Source organism: Parasteatoda tepidariorum, chromosome 3, assembly GCF_982258835.1.
Source record: "Parasteatoda tepidariorum strain Cologne lab strain chromosome 3, Ptep-v5.0, whole genome shotgun sequence".
Lineage (NCBI taxonomy): Eukaryota > Metazoa > Arthropoda > Arachnida > Araneae > Theridiidae > Parasteatoda > Parasteatoda tepidariorum.
This window is the reverse complement of record NC_141757.1, coordinates 18,348,886-18,371,474: the sequence shown is the minus strand read 5'-3', so window position 1 is coordinate 18,371,474 and position 22,589 is coordinate 18,348,886. Positions and strand designations below refer to the sequence as shown.

Here is a 22,589-nt window from a genome sequence, read left to right as displayed (position 1 = left end):
CTATCTCCGTTCACAAACCTCCATATTTGTTTCTGATTCATCATTTTTTGTAAAAACACCAAACAAAAAAAAAACATTATTATTTATTTCTTAACGGCAATTTTTATTAAATTTATCCAATGATAGTATCATGCTTTTCGAATCTTGATACAGAAAATGAATTAAAAAGTTGCCTTGAATGTATTTAAAAGTTTTTTTTTTTTAAGAAACTAGGAGGCTTGCCCCCATGCTATCTCAGCTCACCAACCTCCGTATTTGTTTCTGATTCATCATTTTTTGTAAAAACACCAAACAAAAAAAAACATTATTATTTATTTCTTAACGGCAATTTTTATTAAATTTATCCAATGATAGTATCATGCTTTGCGAATCTTGATATAGAAAATGCATTAAAAAGTTGCTTCAAATGTATTAAAAAGTTTTTTTTTTATTTAAGAAACTAGGAGGCTCGCCTCCCTGGTATCTCCGCTCACCAATCTCCGTATTTGTTTCTGATTCATCATTTTATGTAAAAACACCAAACAAACAAAAAAACATTATTTATTTCTTAACGGCAATTTTTATTAAATTTGCCCAATGATGGTATGATGCTTTGCGAATCTTCATATAGAAAATGTATTAAAAAGTTTTTTTTATTTAAGAAACTAGGAGGTTCTCCCTCCTGCTATCTCCGTTCACAAACCTCCGTATTTGTTTCTGATTCATCATTTTTTGTAAAAACACCAAACAAAAAAAAACATTATTATTTATTTCTTAACGACAATTTTTATTAAATTTGCCCAATGATGGTATGATGCTTTGCGAATCTTCATATAGAAAATGTATTAAAAAGTTTTTTTTATTTAAGAAACTAGGAGGTTCTCCCTCCTGCTATCTCCGTTCACAAACCTCCGTATTTGTTTCTGATTCATCATTTTTTGTAAAAACACCAAACAAAAAAAAACATTATTATTTATTTCTTAACGGCAATTTTTATTAAATTTGCCCAATGATGGTATGATGCTTTGCGAATCCTCATATAGAAAATGTATTAAAAAGTTTTTTTTATTTAAGAAACTAGGAGGTTCTCCCTCCTGCTATCTCCGTTCACAAACCTCCATATTTGTTTCTGATTCATCATTTTTTGTAAAAACACCAAACAAAAAAAAAACATTATTATTTATTTCTTAACGGCAATTTTTGTTAAATTTATCCAATGATAGTATCATGCTTTGCGAATCTTGATATAGAAAATGCATTAAAAAGTTGCTTCAAATGTAATAAAAAGTTTTTTTTTTTTTATTTAAGAAACTAGGAGGCTCGCCCCCCTTGTATCTCCGCTCACCAATCTCCGTATTTGTTTCTGATTCATCATTTTTTGTAAAAACACCAAACAAAAAAAAACATTATTATTTATTTCTTAACGGCAATTTTTATTAAATTTGCCCAATGATGGTATGATGCTTTGCGAATCTTCATATAGAAAATGTATTAAAAAGTTTTTTTTATTTAAGAAACTAGGAGGTTCTCCCTCCTGCTATCTCCGTTCACAAACCTCCGTATTTGTTTCTGATTCATCATTTTTTGTAAAAACACCAAACAAAAAAAACATTGTTATTTATTTTTTAACTTCAATTTGTATTAAATTTACCCAATGATAGTATCATGCTTTGCGAATCTTGATATAGAAAATGCATTAAAAAGCTGCTTTAAATGATTGAAAAGTTTTTTTATTTAAGGAACTAGGAGGTTCTCCCTCCTGCTATCTGCACTCACCAATCTCCGTATTTGTTTCTGATTCATCATTTTTTGTGAAAACATTGTAAAAACACCAAAAAAAAAATATTATTATTTATTTTTTTTTTATGTTAGGAAAAATTTAAAATTAAGCGATTGAGAACCGTTAAGGCAGTGGTAGCAACCCTATGACCTATGGGTCATATACTAACCCACCAAGGGTTAAATGAAATACCCAAAAAGTGAAATTAACATAAAAGGGTCGAAACTTTCAAACACCCAACTGATCAAACTATTAGAACCATATTTTACAGATTGCGGTTTCTCCCATATTTCCGTTGAAAAGGACATACGTTTATTCAGAGAGTCTGATTTCGTAACTTAAAATATCGTGGACAAAGGAAAAATCGTGCATTTAAAATAAACATTAGAGCGATTAAGATTGTATCTTGAAACGTGACAATCCGCTCACTTGATCAAAGGTTATTCAGGTGTTACTGAAATCGTTTCTTTAATTCGGAATAGAGCGAGTTTACTTTTTGACTGTTTGCTTTTACGTCATTGATGAATAAACGATTTTAGTCTGGCTCAATGGTTGGATTTTAGTCTGGCTCTTTAAAATACTAAATTCGTTCAATCAGTTTCTAACCATTGCAGTTTAACAGTACTTTTTTTATAGGTATGCCGCAGAGGTTTGCATAGTAAATTTACAGAATCTGGCAAATTTTATTCCTATAAAATTACGTAGTCTTACACATTTGATTTCTGTTAGTTTACAGAAAATTACTTCATGTGTGTAAAATTATACAGTTTTACTGTAAATAGTTTTAGGTATTTTAAGAAAATATTTGTGTTTATTAACTCTACAATTTTGCATAAGACTCCTAATAAATGAACTATTTCAATTTATATATATATATATATATATATATATATATATATATATATATATATATATATATATATATATATATATATATATATATATATATATATATATATATATATATATATATATATATATATATATATATATATATATATATATATATATATATATATATATATATATATATATATATATATATATATATATATATATATATATTTCAGTAAAATTATATAGTCCTACTGTAAATAGTTTTTGGTATTATATCAAATTCTCGTGCATTTTTGTCGAAAAATATTTCAAAAAGTAAGAAACATTTTATGTTGAGTTTGAAATAATTTCAATTCCACTATTTTAAGATTTTTTTTTTCGTTTTTTTGACATTCAGGATTGTGTGTGTGTTTCAAAGGGAGAGTTTACAAAATTGTTTTCCGATTTTTAGAGTGCTAACTTAATTGATGTATACCAGAGACTACAAAAAAACTTATAAAAACATAAAATAGATTTATAGAACAAAATATGTTCAACTTTCCTAATTTAAGAAAAAAATAGTAGAATAGAATAAAAATTGTAAAAGTAGAAAATGTCACCAAAATAATTTTCTTCGAATACTAGTAACCATTTTTTCTTTAGTGCATAACGATCCTAGTAATTTAGATTTCAAAAATTTAATTAACTAGAATACATTTTTTTAAAAATGTCTTTAACCTCTTCGGGACGTTTGAGTCACAAATGGTTTTGATGAGAGTTAGTTCAGAGTGTAACTTCAGCATTTTTATTTCAAATTAAGTAGTGGCGAATTAAATCGATTAAATTATTATTATCGCGCCCAAAAACAAAATTCGAAAGAAATATTTTGGCTACCAGTTTCTATCTTTTTTTTTTACCCTGATTTCGTGTTGGTGCGTATACGTGACATTCGCAGATTTCCGATTAATCTTGCCAACATTTTACAAGGCTCAACAGTACTCATCATACATGGCAACGTTACTTTTAAAAAGTAACGAGTAAAAGTACAAGTATTTTGAAAAAAAGTAACGAGTAAAAAGTAAAAGGTTCTTATTTTAAAAAGTAACGAGTAAAAGTACAAGTACAAGTACTAAACAAAAAAATAACGATTTAAAAGTACATTTCTAGGAAATCAAAGATTCAAAGAAACCTGAAATTTTATTGAATAATATTCTTATGTTCTTCAATGTTTTTGCAAAATTTTTGTTATTTATTTAATTATTTTTAATTTTGAAAGTTATGGACATTAATTTATTTTTAAATTCGGAAGAATATTATATTATAATTTTATAATATAATCGTATAATACAATTTTAAAATCAAATATAATTTTAATATCAAACTTTTTATGGATTTGCACGAAAAAGAAATTTTATCTATTGATTTCTATTTTCAGTTTATTATTTTTATTTATTTAAATTATCATTAATTTAAAATTGTTTTACTCTATGAAAACGCGTTTTAAAAGCACAAACATAAACAAAGCAAACACGGGGTTTCAGATAGCTTTGTGATCTTTGAGCTAGTAAAAAATAATTGAATGTGCAGTATAAGTTGAAACAGAACATCCAGGGCCTACCCATCCAGGGCGAGTCTACCCATTTTAGTTTTATTTAATTTTCACTATTTTAAATTGCAAATAAAAAAAATTTTACCGACGGAGGACTTAGTTCAGACTCCAAGGAAGATGGCGCTGTAGTAGTTTGATCCGTTTTTATTTATTTGGTGTCTTTTTAACAGACCTGTTCAAACGTCTTTTGAGAGATTTGTATTGAAAATCAGCAAACTTTTAGTTGGTGCTCCGTAAGTATATTATTATTATTACTATTTTCACTTTGGTTAAGTGATAAACTTACCTAAGACTAAGATTGCATTAATTTTATATGAAAAAAGCAACAAAAAGAATGTAAGTTTTGCTGTTGTAAACAAAAAGCCAGAATTCGCGGGGCGAGTCTACCCATTCGTATTTAGTTTTAATAAAGCATAATAATATAATTTAGAACTTTGTTTATATTAAAATTAAGTCATTTTAAATGAATTTGAGTATATTATTTTAATTCTGCATTGATAAATGTATCATTAATAAGAAAATTTATAGGTTAAAAATAAATGTAAATATAGAATATGTTTATTTTACCTATTTTTTCAATTTTTATATTACAAAATTAACTTTTTTTTATTTAATGCAAGTTAAATAAATTATTATTTATAAATTATTATTACCTCCCAAAAGAATGGGAAAAGGATTTCTTATGATTCCCAATGTTTGAATTTCGATTTTGTTAATAATCTTTAATTATTATTATTTATTAATTATTTAATTTTAAATTTATATTAATTTTAATTTATTTTTAACAACAGTAATCACAAAAAAATGTTATTTTATAATGTTAATGATTATAAAAACAAAACTGTGATCAAAATGTGATAATCGATCAAATACTCAATTTGTGTTATTTTATGAATAAAAAACTGGAATATATAATAAAGTTATGAATTTTACTTCATAAATATCCTATATAGTAACTAAAATAACAATTTAATAGTAAAATTTGATTATTTACAATGTTAGCATTCATTTTAGTAGAATGGGTAGACTCGCCCCATACGAGAGATTTGTCAGCAGTTCTATAAAAATATACAGTAACAGCGTAACTGTTAATATTTTCTAAAATCGATTTCACAGCTTTAAAGAGGGATAAATAGCGATTCCGAAACACCTATTAAAAGCCTTTTTTCTTTAATATTTACAAAAGTTTGACCACTTGAAAGTTGACAAACTGGAAAAAATGGGTAGACTCGCCCCGGTTTACGGTAGTAAAAAATAATTGAATGTGCAGTATAAGTTGAAACATAATGTATTTAAACACGAAGTTAGTTGTGAATGCATATATATTGCACATTAATTTTATAAATTAAAAAAACATAAGCATTCTTTTTTAATTTAATCTTCTTTTTTTTTCTTTTTTTTTTAAGAAAGCTTACCGAGTTTTAGAAAAACGTAACGATTTCATTCGAAATTTCCGTTACAAATACTTGTACTTTTTCCCTAAAAAAGTAACGAAAGTACAAGTAAAAGCACTAAATTTAAAAAGTAATGAAGTACAAGTAAAAGTACGTACTTTTTACTTGTACCGGCGGTACAAGTAACGAAAGTAAAAGTACTGCCATATATGGTACTCATACGGCTAAAAATTCTCAGACTAAAAATTATGATTTTGCATTTTTTCTTTTTTTCCTTTGAGGCGCTGACTTTTATCTCTAAATATACGATTAACCTAACATAAATTATGAAGAGCGATAATAAAAATCAGAAAAAAGCGGAGGAAAAGTGAAATAAAAATGCAGTTAAAAGTACGGTAAACAAAATAACAAACAGGGTTTCTTTATGCAGGTGATATTTTAAGCGGAAATTCCTTATCTTCCTTTACGTCATCTTAAAGGGAAAATTCCCTGATTCCTTCTATTGAATTACTAGTGATGGGCAATAACAGGTATTTTCAAATAACAGGTTCCAACCGTTACGATACGAAATAATACCTGTTCCAAATACCTGTTCCAAAATAACAGGTCTAAGAAAAAAATCTTCAACTTTTTTATACTTGAAAGATAGTTTAAAATGGCAAGTATTTTTGTAACAGATACATATTTTTCTACTAATTTGACAATATTATTAGGAAAAGTATTTTTTTTTCTATTTGTAAGATTTTTAGATTTGTAAGATTTTAAACAATATGAAAGCAATTATATATTAATTTCTCTTTTATTCTCTATTGTTAAGTGCTTTTCAATAATAAAAAAAGCAATTAATCAAACTTTTAACATGTTTGCCTGATAATGTTTAAAACTTCAGTCGATTTTAGAGAAGATTATGAAGTCCTTTATTTTTATCTGCTACAGATTTTGAAAAAATAATGTTGAGACATTTTTCTGTAAATTCATAAATAACATCTAAATATCTGTATTTCTTAAGGACAAGTGTTGTAGCATATTTCAAAAGTGTGTTGTAATACTTCAATTCAGTATCGTTTTTTTCTTCAGTAAAATATTTACTTTTATGAATTAAACTGAGATTTACTGGGGCTTTTTTTTATCATTCAAAGTATTAGTTTTGAGTTTTCGTTATATTTATTTCATCAAATTTTCAGAAAACATCGTTTGACTCACAAAAAATTTACTCACAAAAAAGTACACATTTTCTTTTTAATGCTCAAACGTGACAAAAGAAATATAAGACATATTTGCTTTATAAGTCTAATCTACAAAATATAAATTCTATACCATTTATACATTATGTAGCCAAATGCTCTGTTTCTTGTTCTCAAAGAATTCTAATAAAAAAATTATAAATCGATCCGTGACACACTGTGTATGATTTATCACAAATGCTTTAAAAGTTCCAGCAGATCCAGGAGAACCAAGACCTTTCCAACTATATTTTTTCGTAATATTCGTCCTCTAGAATTTAAAGTTGACAAAAATTCAATTAAATATAAGCTTAAATTCTTTTACTGTGAAAACTTTTTTACGAAATAGATTATACAAAAACTTGCTTTAAACAAGATGTTTATTTGATACAAATTACGTTCTGTAGAAAGCCGGGAAGTTTTGTATTTATATAGAGGTTCTAGTTGCGTAACAAAATTTGAAAGTTTAAATATATAAATAAAGCTGATTAATTTTAAATCATTTGTTGAATCGAATATCTAGTAAACAAACTTATGTTTAAATTACTCTTTTTTTCAACTCCAACAATTTTGCTGCCGCTCACCAGCCCCCATGATTACTTCGCAACCATCATCGTTTCTTTTTGCGAAACAGATCGTTTTCCCAGATCTGAAGGTACTCGCTTAATGTAAATATATTCTCTCCTTCGTTTAACCCTCTAACTACAATTCCCCAAAGATTTGTTTTGTGATTATTATTGCGATCCCTTTGCTTCCCAATCACTTCATTCTAACGCCACTTTCGTAAAATTATTTATATTTTCTGACATAATAAATTTAATGAATTTTACTGATAGTGATTTATAATTTCATTTACTTAAATACCTAAAAGTAGTCTAACTGCATACATTGCAACCCAGTTCAATGCAACTTTTTAAATATAACTCAAATAACATCAATTTATAGTTTTAAACTAAGAAAAATATATGTTTACTAAAATGTAATTGATTCAGCTTTACCAATTTGCACAAGCTAAAACATTCAACAAATTAAATACAACAAGAGCATAATCCGATATTTTTTTAAACATTTCTAAAAAAAAAATTTATTATTCAAAATAAACACCAGTATACGAATTTAGCATAATTTTTAAAGAAATAAGCCTTTTTATAAGAATTCTAAACTTTTCTTGGATTATATAAATAATATTTTCATTTTAAAACAATTAGCACATTAATTTAAAAATATCACATACTATGATAATTTTTATATCAAGTAAAATTCGAACCATTAAGGGACAAAAATTCGCCAAATTAACTGTAACAGATTTTTTTCCTTTCCTGCAGAATATTTTCATTTAAAAATATATTATTTATTTTCTTCAAAAATTCAAAAGGCAATGCAGAGAGACATCTATTTGTATGCGAGTGGACGAAATTCAGCGAAATAACAAATCACTCTTCACGTAGAACATAGATTGAATTACCGCAACAAATAACTACGACGGAAGTAAAGGACGCGCCTTCATTTAAAGATATTGAGAGAGTCAATTCGCAACCTCGAAGGTCACGGTCGATCTCGACCTCCAAAACGAAAGCCGAAAAAGAAACCCGCAGCGAAAGCTAGGGAGGTGGGGGGCCAACGGCGTAAAGAGGTGTCTGGATTCTCCAAGTAAAACTCCTTCCCCCAAAAGACGATTGTAATTAATGCAGTAAACACAGTAAGCAGCAGAAATAGTCATTAAAAAATGTGGAAATGCAGGCCACAGTTACTCTATTGTAAACAATTCACAATTTCAAACGAAATATTCTGAATTTTTTATTAAATGTATAAAATGTATAAATTTAATTACCTAAAACTTCATTACTTAACTTCTTAAATAGGTTCCTAATCAAAATAATAGCTATGTAATTAGTTTTTGAGTCCTTAATCGCTAACTGTAGGCTTCCTTTAGCTAAAGGTTAGGAATTATTTCTCCTTTTTTTCCTCTCATTAGTTTCATTTACGTTTCGATTTCAGTACATAAAATAAATAATAGTTATTTTATCATTCACAAAATATCATTTGATATATTAACACGGAAAAAAAATATTTACATATTATTCTACTACTCTTCATCCTCTCTCTGTACTATTGTACTACCCTTTATGCTTCGTCTAAGTCTCCGTATACTAAAGTATACGGAGTACAAAAGGATTAAAGAAAGGGAGAAAATATATAGTGTTTGATAATATAGCTTGCATATAAAGAAAACATAGTGTTTAAATATAGCTTGAATAGAACATACTAAACATACTAAGATGTCTAGAACGCATTAAATATAGTTTTAATAATTTTAACAACCCCTTTTTATATTGAAATAAAAACAAAAAATATTTATTGCTTATCATATGCCCGAAAATCCGAACAGCATGGAATACAGGTCATCGTGCCCAGCATTGCTGCAAATTAGCTTAAACTGCAAAATACTAGGAAAGGTTGTGACAAAATACTAGCTGTTCCAAAATATTCCCTGTTCCAATACTAGCCTGTGACAAAATATTGCCTGTTCCAAATACTAGCTGTGAAAAAATATTCCCTGTTCCAAAATATTCCCAGTTCCAATACTAGCGCCTGTTCCAATACTAGCGCCTGTTCCAATATTTGCGCCTGTTCCAATATTTGCGCCTGTTCCAGATACTAGCTGTTCCAAAATATTCCCTGTTCCAATACTAGCCTGTGACAAAATATTCCCTGTTCCAAGATACTAGCCTGTGATAAAAATAACAGGTTACTCCGATATTGCTTATTTAAAATATTAGGTGGTAGTTTTATTAATAATAGGTTGTTAAGACATAGAAGATAGAACCACAAGGGGGGGGGGCTAGCAGTGGACTAGCAATAATTTTAATTTTTTGTTTTTTTAATTTAAACCTTAGAAAATTCTATTTTTTTGCTAAGAAATTTAAGACACCCTAAACGTATTTTAACAATATAATTGCAGAATAATCGTTTCCATAGGAGTGAAATTAAAAAAAAAAAAAAAAAAGGCATTTAGTGATTTACTTCGGACGCAAAATAATTTTAACGAACCGAAATTTAAGTACTATTATTAATTTATGATTGGAATTAATATTTAAGTTTATAGAACGACATCTAGTTTTATTGGAACTAAGTTTTATGACTTCTATTACAGCTCTTTTATTTTTTAGACTATGAAAACACGGATATTGAGATTCACCATGATTAGATTCACCATGATTCACCATATACGTTACAAAACTTATTGTATGCTACTCACGTCCCGCAGTGGACTGATCGTTAAATTCTGCTACACGGTTCCCATCTGATCACCGAAGTTAAGCATCACTGGCTGCCGTCAGTGTGCGGGTGGTTGACCACTTGGATCAGTCTGCGTAGGGACCGAGGGTGTGCGGTACGGGTCCTCGTTAAACTGTTTTACCGTAAAGTGCTCCAATTCGCGTGCAGGTCGTCGGGCTACTGAAGCGGGGATGCCATCCCCTCTGCTGAGGATCAAAATTGTGATGGCATGTCTTCGGATCATCCTCAGGGATGCTTCCCAAACCGTCGCCAATAGCCCATTGTGCAGCTCTTGTGCGACGTAAGTGAACTACAACGTATGCTATTCACGCGAGAAGTTTTTAATTTTTGCTGCTACAAGTAAACAGTTTTTTAAAGTCTATAAATTGCTTTTTAGTTTAGAAATATCATGTTTACACTTACAGGGAGGGGAAAAAAAGACTGTTGAAAAAATTTTGTTCTATTGATCGGATTTTCACGTTTTAAAAGCTATCTATAATAAGTCAAATTCTTTGACTAAACCAATCTTTTGTTCGTTGAATTTGGGTTATTTGTTTTTCCTTTTAAATCTATTTAGGCTTGTTAATTTTACTTTTTACGTATTCCATGCAATAATAATAATAATAAAAATAAATAAATGAATAAAATAAAAAATTTAAATGAATTAAAAAATTTTATTCATTGCTATAAGATTTGTTTAACTAAAAGAAATACAATGTATTTTTAAAATTATTACTTAATTTATACTAATTTGTTTAATAATGGTTGACACAATTTTGAATACCTAGACACATTAACTCATGTATCATTTTAAACCACGTAATTTTAAATGACACAATGCAAAATTCGAATGAAGTCGTGTCTTTTTGAAATTTTTTAACTCAGGAACGACTTAATCAATAATGTTCCAATTTTGCATTTTAAAATTGCCCAGTTAAAATGATGTAAAATTTACATAGATTAAACTTTAGCTTCCTTCTTATTATAAATAACAAACAATAATAGATAATTATTTAAAATTAATTTTTACATTCAATTTTCTTTGGATAAATATATTTTATAATTGTGTGATCAATATTTCCAACTAGCTTTAAAATTTCTTGAGATATGGCGATCTATACTCGTTAAATTATAAGATTTATAACAGCTCTAAAAAAATTATAATACTAGGAATACAAAACTTGTATAGACTCTCGCAATGTCTAGCTACGGGGGCCGGGATAGCCTGGTCGGTAGGGCGCTGGGCACATATCCAAGAGGTCGTGGGTTCGATCCTCGCCGGCCGAAGACTCCCCGTGTAGTAAATAGTGATTGATGCACGTTAAATCTGTCGAGTCTCAAAGTCCTCCATGTTTCCACAACAAATCAAAACCTCTGGGGGTACTGATCCAGGAGTTTCCTTGTCTTCTGGATTGGTTCGAAATTACAAGGCTACGGAGTGGAACGTAAGTAGTCGTAAACCCATGAAATTGGGTCGGCTGTTCAACGACGGTTATAAAATAAAATAAAATGTCTGGCTACGGTCCTGTAATAATAAATAAAACGTGATTTTTTTTTCTTATTGTAAACTGTGCAAAGATTGCCAAAAAACAGTTTAACATTTCTAAAAAAAGTAGAAAAATAAATTTTTGCCAAGATAATTGAATTAAAATTTTTGCCTAGTATTTTGGAACAGGCCTTTGGAAGTAACCTGTTATTTTTATAACAGGTATGATTAAATAACAGGTTCCAAATACCTGTTCCATAAAATATTGGACATCTCTATGAATTACAGAATTTTATATTTATCATTACATACTGAATGTTTATGTGTAGAGTAAGATTCATCCATACGTATCTTATCTGATACTGATTTTTTCAAAAGAAACCTTACATTATTTGAGAAAAAAGAAACTACTCATCTGCCGGTATGTAAAAAAGCTTTGTTGTCTATCCAATTTGATTTTGTCTCTTTTATAAAGTTAAAGGGTAAAATAATTAACCCTTTGTGGGTTATAAACATTTGAATGTAAGTTTTTATTTAGAAAAGTGATATGAATTATGGTGTTTTGGAATGCTTTATATTTTTCAAAATTTAAAGTGGTTGATTTAAAACCGTGTTAAGATATCAAAATAATTATAATATTAGTAGTTTTATTATTTCAAAAATAAGTGGACAGTTTTTTTCCCTCCATTCCTAAAATGATTAGTTAGGAAAAGTTGCTAAGAAACAGTTTTATCTCTTTATTAAATAAAGTGAAATCGAATTCAATTTTTTTTCATCGTTTTGTAATGATGAATAAAAAAACAACTGGTTTTCTAAGTTTTGAAGTCTTCAAACCGATTACCCACTGAAGTTATGCAAACACAATGAAATTTTTTGTCCAAAAAATTAAACTCCAATTACATCAAGAGCATTTTCAGCCGGAAAACTTAATAAATTACTAACTGATAAAATTTTTTATCAGAGTTTTCAGGAAGTAAGTCTCAAATTGCCATTTTCTTAAGATATTAAAAAAAAAATTTGTGCTGTATAGTTTAAAAATATTCAGACAGGCCTGAATACCCTCCACTGCTCTATCGAATGTTCTTATTTGTTTATTTATTGTTACACTTATGCATGCAGGGGGGTTTAATTAGTCTATAAGTTATGTTGTTCAAAATCATATAATTAAATCTAAAATTCAAGGATATAAAAAAAATTACTACCACTTGAAAAATAAAAATAAAATCTTGCATAAAATTCAGAAAAATCACAACTGTGTTGAAGCGTCAAGACTCAGACTGTTAATTTTTCTATCAAATAAATTGACGTAGTAAGTACTGTTGATTATTATTTATTTTAGAAGTAGTAAACTACCTTTAACTACTACTATTTATTAACAGCTGTGGTTAAGACTCAATTCGTACAGTACTTGGTAGGGTTACAATATTTAATTAAACTTAACTAAATCCAAAGTATTTTAAAGTATATCTCAAAATTATTAATATTTGAAAACTGTCTCCGTTTCATAATTTTTCAAAATTTCTATATGAATTTGGTTTTGCTATATTAAGTTGAAGAACACGGCATTCCCCCCCCCCCAATGTTTAAAAACACGAAAAAGTGATGTCTCTTAAAAATAGCAATAATCGTATAATTACTCATGAGAGCAAATCTTAAAAATAGCAATAATTGTATAATTATTCTCTAGGCAAGCAATTCGAGAAATTATTGCTTGTAAAAATTCAATTTCAATGTGGTTTGTATTGCACGTTGTTTACTTTCATCAGAATATAGGTCACTGCACTGCAATGAAAAAAAAAAAGTTTTGTTTCTTTCTTCAAATAGATAGGGTTAGTGAAATGCAAAATCGTCATACATGACGTCATGTAACCGGTTTCAAAAAGACAGTTAAATCATTCTTAACCGGCTATGAAACGTGAGATTTTGTGCGTTTTCACCAATATGTTCATTAAATAACCGTTTGTTTTAGATAAATGCCTAATCAAAGCTTAGTTATTCGTAAAAGGAACTAACTGTTCAGGCATGATTATTTAGATTTGAAATACTTTATGATAGAAAAGTAAACTTGAGAAATCTTATGAGTGGTAAATAATGAGCTATGAAAACAACAATTACGGTAAGCTGAATTTTTTTTTTTTTTTCGTAACAGAACATCGCACGTAAATGCCTACTCAATATTTAAAGTGAAAGCGAAATGATAATTAAAGAAACTTAAAATTTAGCTTACAAACAAATGTTTAATTTTGTCAGCACTTTAATATTTCATACGGAGATGCCACAAGCGACTAAAAATGTAAAAAGTGAAAATCTATTAAAATGAGATTTAAAATTAAATTAAAATCACATTTCTAAAAAGGCAGTTTACCATTGATTGCAATGAATATTTTTCGTTTTAAATATTATTTATTTACAATGTATGCCTTGGTGGTAGTTACGTTGAATAACTAATTACATAAAACCTTACATTTTTAGTTTCCAGGTACATCCCTGTTCTTAAGCATAATTATCAGAAGTTTATTTGCTGAAATTATATCTACGTAGTAGTTCATATCGTTGTTGTAGAACTGGGCATCTGAGGCCTAAATAGCCCTTATCCCATATCTATGTGGTAGTGGGCATAGTCATTATAAGTAAAGTTTATTATATTCAAAATGCAGTGGTATGGTTCCCACAAGCCTTAAGTGGTAACAATAAGAAGATAGCCTTGAACATTTAAAACATCTGTAACCACCCCTTCAATATTTTTTATTGAGTCTTGGTGGCTCAGGGGATAGAGCGTTCGCCTTCCAGTGAGGTGAACCGGGTTCGGTCGATATGAATTCCGCTCCCGGCTCGCACTAACCACAGTGCTGACGTGAAATATCCTCAGTGGTATACAGATCATAGGTTAAAGTCCCCTTGCCGTAAGGCTAACCGTGGGAGGTTTTGGGGCTTTCCTCTCTATATAACGCAAATGCGGTTTAGTTTCATCAAAAAAGTCCTCCACGAAGGCAACTTCCTCTGAATAACTGGCCCAGGAGTTCCCTTATCTTCTGGATTGGGTACAAATTTACAAGGCTACGGAGTTTAACATTAGTAGTCGTAAACCCAAAATTTGGTCGGCAGTTCAACGACGGCTATAAAATATGACTACCAGAAAATTCTGTTTATGCTTCATGCTTTTAATCTTTATTCTGTTTTTTTTTTTTTTTTTTTTTTTTTTTTTTACTTTTTCGATTTTGGGATTTTTCCTATGTGTTTTAATCTTTTTAATTTAGTACTTTTACTTTTCTGTAGTTTGGTAGTGTTTAGTCACGTGCAAACGGGTGAAACCCTTATCCGCAAACTCCTTCGGGGGTAGGTCGGTTACTATTGGTCTTATGCTTCATTTTCTGTAGTGCGAAAGGTTCTTTTAAAAAACTAAGTGGAATAATATTTATCCTTTAACCTAATGATGAAGAAACACTGGGCCAAAACGCCATGAGGATACATATTTTAACTTGTAACAGAAGTATCCGATAAACTAATCTGTGCAACTTTATCTGATACATACACTTAAAGAGTAAATGCCTCACTTTTTTTTTATAAAATATAAATAAATAAAATTAGATAAAGACACTCTTGCGTACTTTTTATAACCGTTGTTGAACAGCTGACCAAATTTTTTGAGTTTATGGCTTACAATGTTCAAATCCGTAGCCTTGTAATTTTGAACTCCATCCAAAAGACAAGGAAACTCCAGGTTCCAACATTGAGAGATATTTGCCTTCGTGGGGGACTTTTTGATGGAACTAACCCGCATTTGCATTACATGGAGAGAAAAACCTCTCACGGTTATCCTGACGGCAAGGGGTCTCTAACCCATGATCCGTATCTTATGATCAGAGGATATTTTTCGTCAGCTCTGTAGTCGGAACAAGTTGGGAATTCGTATTGACCAGCTATCCCTGGGATTCGAGCCCGGTTCACCTCAATGAAAGGCGAACGCTCTATCCCCTGAGCCACCGCCACTCACTCAGCTATATTTGCATAAAAAAGCGTGTTCTTTCGCGGACAAAATTTGCCGGTAGACTTAATACTTTGCTCTCGGTTTTAACTATTTTCAAGAGATATCCGCGATATTGTCAAGTTTCTCTATGTATTGAATTTATATTGTATGAGTATGTATTGAGTTATATTTATTATAAAAATAAATATAACTCAATAAAACAGGGGTGATTGTGAGCCCAAGTCAAAATTCCGGAAAATTTCTTGAGTTCAAAAAAAAAAAAAAAAAAAAGACAGTTTAAATTGAAAAAAATTTAAACAAGGTTTATTTTTTTCCTTTTTCTCAATATTTCTTAGTTTACTTAAAATATATTTAAAATTTTACACGTACCTATGATGACCTGGAGAAGTAATTAAAATTAATAAATATGTCTTTCTTTCTTGAGTTTATGATTATAACAACTATTTACTGATAAAAAATAAATATTAATCATGAATATAAGCTTATAAAGTATCACTCTGGCTCTCCTTTACAAACAAAAAAATAAACTGTGTTTTTAAGTTCCACCTTTGAAAATTTGATTTCCGGAAACTTCTGTGATCAATGATTTTTTGAAACATCTGGACCTTCGCTCTCCGGAAACTTCCGGATCACTGTTAGCGAAAATTCCGGAAATCCGGATTTTTTCCGGAGCACAATCAGCCCTGAATAAAAGAAACTAAATTATCAATAGCAGAATAGTGACTACAGTATCTTCATATATTGTTGCATAATAATGTAATGTCATCTTTTTTATATCATAAAGCATTATTTATGCATATGATAAGACGTATTAAAAAGTGACAAATGAGAAAGTTTTAATTTCTTAACTTAAATTAATAATAAAAATTAAAAACTAAATTTTATAACAAAAAATATTACTAATAATGACGATAATTATAAAAGGGAGAAAATTGTGATTGCATTATTGTGATCACTGCTCACCTATTGCGCAGATTTTTTTTTTTTTTCTTCCATCCTTTCGTGGTGACGGCCAATGGCTGTGTCGTAACACTTGATAAAATTAGTACGTGGGGACTAAACACTGGAGTTCCGGGTTTGACTGACCGCCTAATCGGAACATCTGCTCCTGCAACCTAGAGTCCAAAGTCAACAAAACTGGAATGTGCTCAGTAGGCCTTGGCCCTCCTTGGGCAGTCGCGCCACCGAGTTTAATTCTGTATAGACTTTCACAGCATTTCAAGTCGTGGGTTATAAAAACTGCATCAATTGATGTTTGCCCTCAGGTCGTCCATTGAGCTGGATTGGTTTTCTATTCCAGCCAATATCCCTTTCTTAATACGTCAGAAAATTCTTTTCTTTCTTCAGTATTCATATTTATATCAAAGTCACCGCTGAAGCAGTTATCGTAAATAAGTTATACATAAAAAGAATATAAAAATACTTTAAATTACTATAATCTAATAACATCAAAATTTTATGTATATGAAATTAAGAAGATAAACATCAGTCTGAAAAACAATCAACTCCAAGAAGTTCCAAAATTATCGTCTGCTTTTTCTTTTTTCATTTGATCTTGATATGCAACTTTTTAATTAATGCTTATGTCAGCCGGTTTTTTTATGACTCTTATAAATATTTATTTGTGATCATTGTGGTTTTTAGTCTCAAGTTCGTTTCAAGTTTCTCTTAGTCTCAAGTTTACTTTTTTCAAAAAATAGGAAAATAAATAATTTATAAGTAAGGACGGTTGTAACTCGTTATTAATTTTATGCTGATTCAGCCAAATGTATGTGGACCATCTTTATTTATTAAGGATTGTATCATTATGCATTATGAAAATGCATGAGACGATAAGAAAATAAATTGTTTCGATTGGAACATCATTTTGTTTTTATGAATGAACGCGTTATGGAGGGGAATAAATCGTTTAGTTCGAGTTCCATTACAATGACCCTTCCAGTATAACAACCAATGCATAAAGAGCCTTATAGTCTATATTTTTTATGTCCGTTAGAACGTTCACACTGAACCGTTCATTTCAATAAAGCGACCGAAATTTAGTCATTTGATTACAGCAAGTTTTAAAGATATTATTTAAACCATTATTTTTTTTTGTCCTACAAAATAAATTAAAAGTTTTCCCCTCCTCAGAGGGGCCTGATATCGAGCGTCGACTGCAACATAACTGTATGAAAAGAATAGGGCTTTGTGCTATGTTAATTAAAAAAAACTAACTGTGCTTTATTGATTTAAAAAATGCACAAAAGAAATTGCAGAAATGAACATACTTTAGTTTCTATACACAAAAATTTTTTTTTTGATGTTTAGACACTAAAGGAGGTTCTTGTTGTAGAACCGAAACTATAGTATGTCCATATTTAACTGTAATTAATGTTTTTATTTAATGATCGTCAGCAAAATCTTATTACTTATGAAAAAATAAAGACGTATACATTTTAGAAAAAGAAATTGTTTTTTCAAATATGAGCAAGTTGATTTGATCTAAACTAAAAATATATTTCTTCTTATTGGTTAGAAATGCCAATTCAGTTAAATTTCACCCTTCCAAATCTAACCCGCTGTAATCTAATCTAATAATCTAAGCCGCTGTGTTGGATGTTCTACTTAACATTTTGTTTTGCTATTCTGCAAAAAAAAAAAAACTATATGAAAAGGCTTGCAGAAAACTGTACAGAGAGTACGATGGAATAAAAAAATTCTGACTTTCACCAATTAATTACAGAATAATTAACTGTTAAAGTAAAAAATAAAACGCAGATCGCTCAGTAGTCAACTAAATGGTAACTACAGAGTTGATGTTTGACCTTTGCTGAAAGAATTTTTATTTGTAAAATTGACACGAGTTCCTTTTTTCACGAAATTTAAATTTCTTTGAAAGTTAATTCACTTTTAACTGCTTCTTTTCAGCAATTATTTTTAGCACTTTCTCCTTTGAACCATGACCATACATCCTTTGCTGAAATCAGAAGTAGGAAAAGCTGTTTAACTAAACTAAACTCAGAGGCGCGACAGCCTATAGAGGGCCAAGACCTAATGTGCCCATTTCAGTTTTCTTGACCTTATAGGCTCTGGGGTACAGGAGCAGATGTTCCGGTTAGGTGGTCAGCCGAACGCGAAACCCCCAGTGTTTAGTTCCCAAGCATGCTTGGTACTCATTTATCGACCCACTGAAGGGATGAAAGGCTGAGTCAACCTTGCCTGGCCCAAAGATCGAGCCCAGGACCTTGTGGCACGGTAGCGCGAAATGCTACCACTCAGCCACCGGGCGGGAAAAGCTATTTATCTATCGATATTTTATATAAGCTCGCTCTTGTTGGCTAAAGTTGAAAGTAAAAAAAAAATTTTTTAAAAATTAGGTTGCCATAAAATTACCTAAGTTTAACCACAGTTGATATTTTTCAATTTAGTTGGTGTGAGCCGTGGTATCTCAGGGGATAGAGCATTCGCCTCCCAATGAGGTGAACCGGGTTCAAATCCCGGCGATAGCTGATTGAACCGAATTCCACACCCAGCTCGCACCTACCACAGTGCAAAATATCCTCAGTGGTAGATCATGGGTTGGAGTCCCCTTGCCGTCAGTCTATCCGCAGGATGTTTTCGTGGTTTTTCCCTTCCATGTAAAGCAAATGTGGGTTAGTTCTATAGAAAATTCTTCATAAAGGCATTTTTCTCCTAATACGTAATCCAGGAGTTCCCTTGTCTTCTGGATTGGGTTTGAAATTACAAGACTACGGAGTTGGACATTGGTAGTCGTAAATCCAAAATTGGGTCGGCTGTTCAAAGACGGTTATAAAAATTTATTTGGTGTATCATTTAGTAATCAGTAATTTTCTAAGTTACCTTGTTTCATTTCAGGAATTATGGATAAAATTTGCTGCATCTTTGACTTAGAATACTTCCGCGGAAGCAAACTGGTGTGTGAGCTGGGATGGATTAACATGAACAACGGCAAGTCCGGAAGCATTCAATTCATACGGAAGAGCAACCAACGGTCCTTACAATACGGGGAAAATTGTAATCACAGTACAATGGATATTGGGGACTTGTCTTTTGAACAGATAATGGCAGAACCCTCCATGTTGGGGCAGTTACTGCGTAACAAGTTATTTTTTATTTATGAATCTTGCAGAACTCCCACCAAAAATGTGATTGCTTACAGGGGAGGAGGTGTTGAAAAAGCTATTGTGGCACCTCTGACAGCTCCGTGTATCAATTTTGAACTTTACAATTGTCCTATGATAGACCAGATTAGCAGGATAAGCTACCCAACATGTGGTTACCACAGGTTTAGATCTCTGTGCTGCCCTCTTGCTGAAGTTCATGCTTTCAGAACTTGGTTGATAAATCGTCTGTAATTAGGAATGAAAGCAAAAGGGAAAAGAAGAAAATCTGGCAGTAAAACCATTTCAGTAAGTGAATTTTAACCCCGATCGTGGGTATACGGGAAGAACCGGGTCGACTCGTCGCTGCGACAGTTGCTTTTTTTTTTTTACGGAATCGCCCCCCCCCTCCCTCAGGAAAGGAGGGGCGATTCTGTAAAAAAAGAACACTTCAGTAAATATTTTTTTTTAAACTAATGAACAGAAAGAAGCAATTTCTCACATATGCTATAATTTTTAAAATATCTTGGTAGTTACAGTTATTTGTTTTTCTAGAAAAAAATGTCTTTTGTGCCAATTTTTACTCTTTTCCGTCTTGATGTATATAGTCTTTCAGCCTTGTTCTGTAATAAGTCAATAAAAGTTTTAAATGTTGAGCATGCAGCAGTTGCCTCTCGTGATTTTAGTATTTATAGTCTTATGTCTATTACAGCCAACACTTCCTGTATCCCCAGAAGATTTTATATTTATAGTGATGGTGAATCTCATGTAATTTCATTAAATTTTTTGAGTTATAATAATAATCATAAGTGAGTTTGACAACACTGCATATAAATAATTACAACAAATATATAAAAGTATAATAGTCTCAGAGGGAGCCCTTGGCTGCGCAGAATTGTGCCGGATTATCGGAGTTGCATTAATACATGCCTGCTTCCCTCCTGATCCATGTCCACTCTCCCATATGTATGACACATGCATATAGTGTGTTTCCATTTATTTGCCATATGCCTAAAGCGCTCTTCCCTTTAATCATACCATAAGACTATGGTATCCCGCCATATAATACCATACAATTTTTCTATAGTTACCATAGACGTATGGTGTCTTGCCACATGAATTCCATACAAATTTCTATGATAACAATAGGTGTAGGTTATCTTGTCATATGAATATCTATGGTTACCATAGGCAAGGTATCTTGCCATATAAACTTCTACGGTTGTCATAGGTTACCATAGGCGGGTCTATAGCAAATTTTCCTAAGAGGATCTATGGGCTGTCGCGCCACTAAGTTTTAGCTAGGATATAAGAATGGTGATTCATGTTCTTTTTTAAGATGACCACTTACTTAGTTTGACCACGGAAGATGCAAACTTACGCAAGTTTATTCTTGACTTTTACCCGCTAGATATTTTACTACAGAAATATTTCATGACGACTTTTAAAAGTTAGAATGCATGAATTTTTGGCATATTTTACCGTAGTTTCCATTTCCAATTTTTTTAAATCTTTAAGACCAGAAACTCAATTATTTCAGTAAAAGTAACTAGCATACCTCTTCTACCTAACTTAAGTAGTAGCTAAAAGTGATAACTATCCACTTAGTATAGTTCAAATGAATAGCCAATTATTTGAAAAAGACTCTTTCTCAGAACACTAAAAAACTGAATTTTCACCATTTTGGCAAGAGAATCGATAAGTGCCAGTGCATAAACTAAAAAAAAGTAATTTTCTTAACAAAAATGAAAATACGAATTTGTAAACTAAACATACTTGTAAGAAATCTCAATCAATTTTAATTAAGTTACTTTTTAAAGTTAGTTACTTTTCAAAACACTAAAAAAAATGTGCATTTATTTTCCGTTTGGCAGAGAATGGGTTAATAACCCAAAGTATAAACTTATTCTTCCATCAAATTTAAATTAATGAATTTTCAAACGGAACTTACCTGTTAAAAATCTTGAAAAATTTTTATTAATTTGAACCACTTGAAAAAACGTCTTAGCAGCACAGGAAAACATTTCGATTCGTTGTTCTTGAAAACGGAAGAAAAGGGAGTAAGTATCAAAAATTTTATCTCACTGGCGAAGAAAGCAGCTTAAATAACAGGTGAAAAAAGAAATCCACAATTCTTCTTAGTAGATTATCATCATATTTTGAAATGATTTTGTGCTATTCGACTTGAATGGTCTGAATAATTGCGAAGTGGCATGATTATTTTAATCAAAAATACATTTTCTAAGAATTTAGGCTTACTAATTAATTTAAAGAATAATAAAAGATACGAAATTGGGCTCCTTTTTAGTCAGTTTTAAAGGGTATAGCAATTTTTTTAAGTAAAATAACACACATATTCATAGATCTATTAGAAATATGAAATTTTATTTTATTTTATATTGAACATTGGAAGTCGTAAGCCAAAAAAATTGGGTCGGCTGTTCAACGGCGGTTATAAAATAAAAAATAAGCTTATCCAGATTACTAATAAATCGAAGGAAAATCAAGATAAGTGGATTCCAGTTATTGTTCCACTTGTTTTCCGAATTAGCTAGTGGATTCTATTTGTTATTTGAATTCCTCAAAAGGGTTATAGTAATAGGAGATATTAAATTAAACTATATGTATTTCTAAAGTAAGCTCTAAAATGTAAGAATAAAACAAAACAAAAAAAAGAAAGTTATATTTATTCAAAATAAATCCTTCAATTTTCGTAAAAATGTTCACATTCTAGGGAACTACTTCAATTCAAAATATCACTTTTGATTTTCTTAGATTCTCTATCAAAACCAAGATAATAGATTAGTGGATTCCAGTTATTGTTCCACTTGTTTTCCGAATTAGCTAGTGGACTCCATTTGTTGTTCGAATTCCTCAAAAGGGTTACAGTAATTGGAGATATTAAATGAAACTAGATGTATTTTTAAAGTAA

At 30.3% G+C, this 22,589-nt stretch overlaps 1 protein-coding gene and 1 long non-coding RNA gene across 3 annotated transcripts in view; one reads left to right on the top strand and one right to left on the bottom strand.

Annotated features, from left to right (window-relative positions):
* The window catches only part of LOC107455261 (succinyl-CoA:glutarate CoA-transferase), a 47,359-nt gene extending 25,603 nt beyond the window's left edge, over positions 1-21,756 (bottom strand). The window contains exon 1 of the mRNA XM_043045668.2: positions 21,609-21,756. Within this exon, the coding sequence (XP_042901602.2) occupies positions 21,609-21,681 (73 nt within the window). The 5' untranslated portion in view covers positions 21,682-21,756. The remainder of the gene's footprint in view (positions 1-21,608) is intronic.
* On the top strand, positions 11,851-20,316 carry LOC107455262 (uncharacterized). 2 transcript variants are annotated; one of them, XR_001585550.5, is made up of 2 exons: positions 11,851-11,987; positions 19,413-20,316. It is a non-coding gene; the product is annotated as an uncharacterized LOC107455262 (long non-coding RNA). The 2 variants fall into 2 exon arrangements; XR_015432436.1 differs by lacking the exon at positions 11,851-11,987 and adding an exon at positions 13,483-13,682.
* Positions 21,757-22,589: the final 833 nt, after the last annotated feature.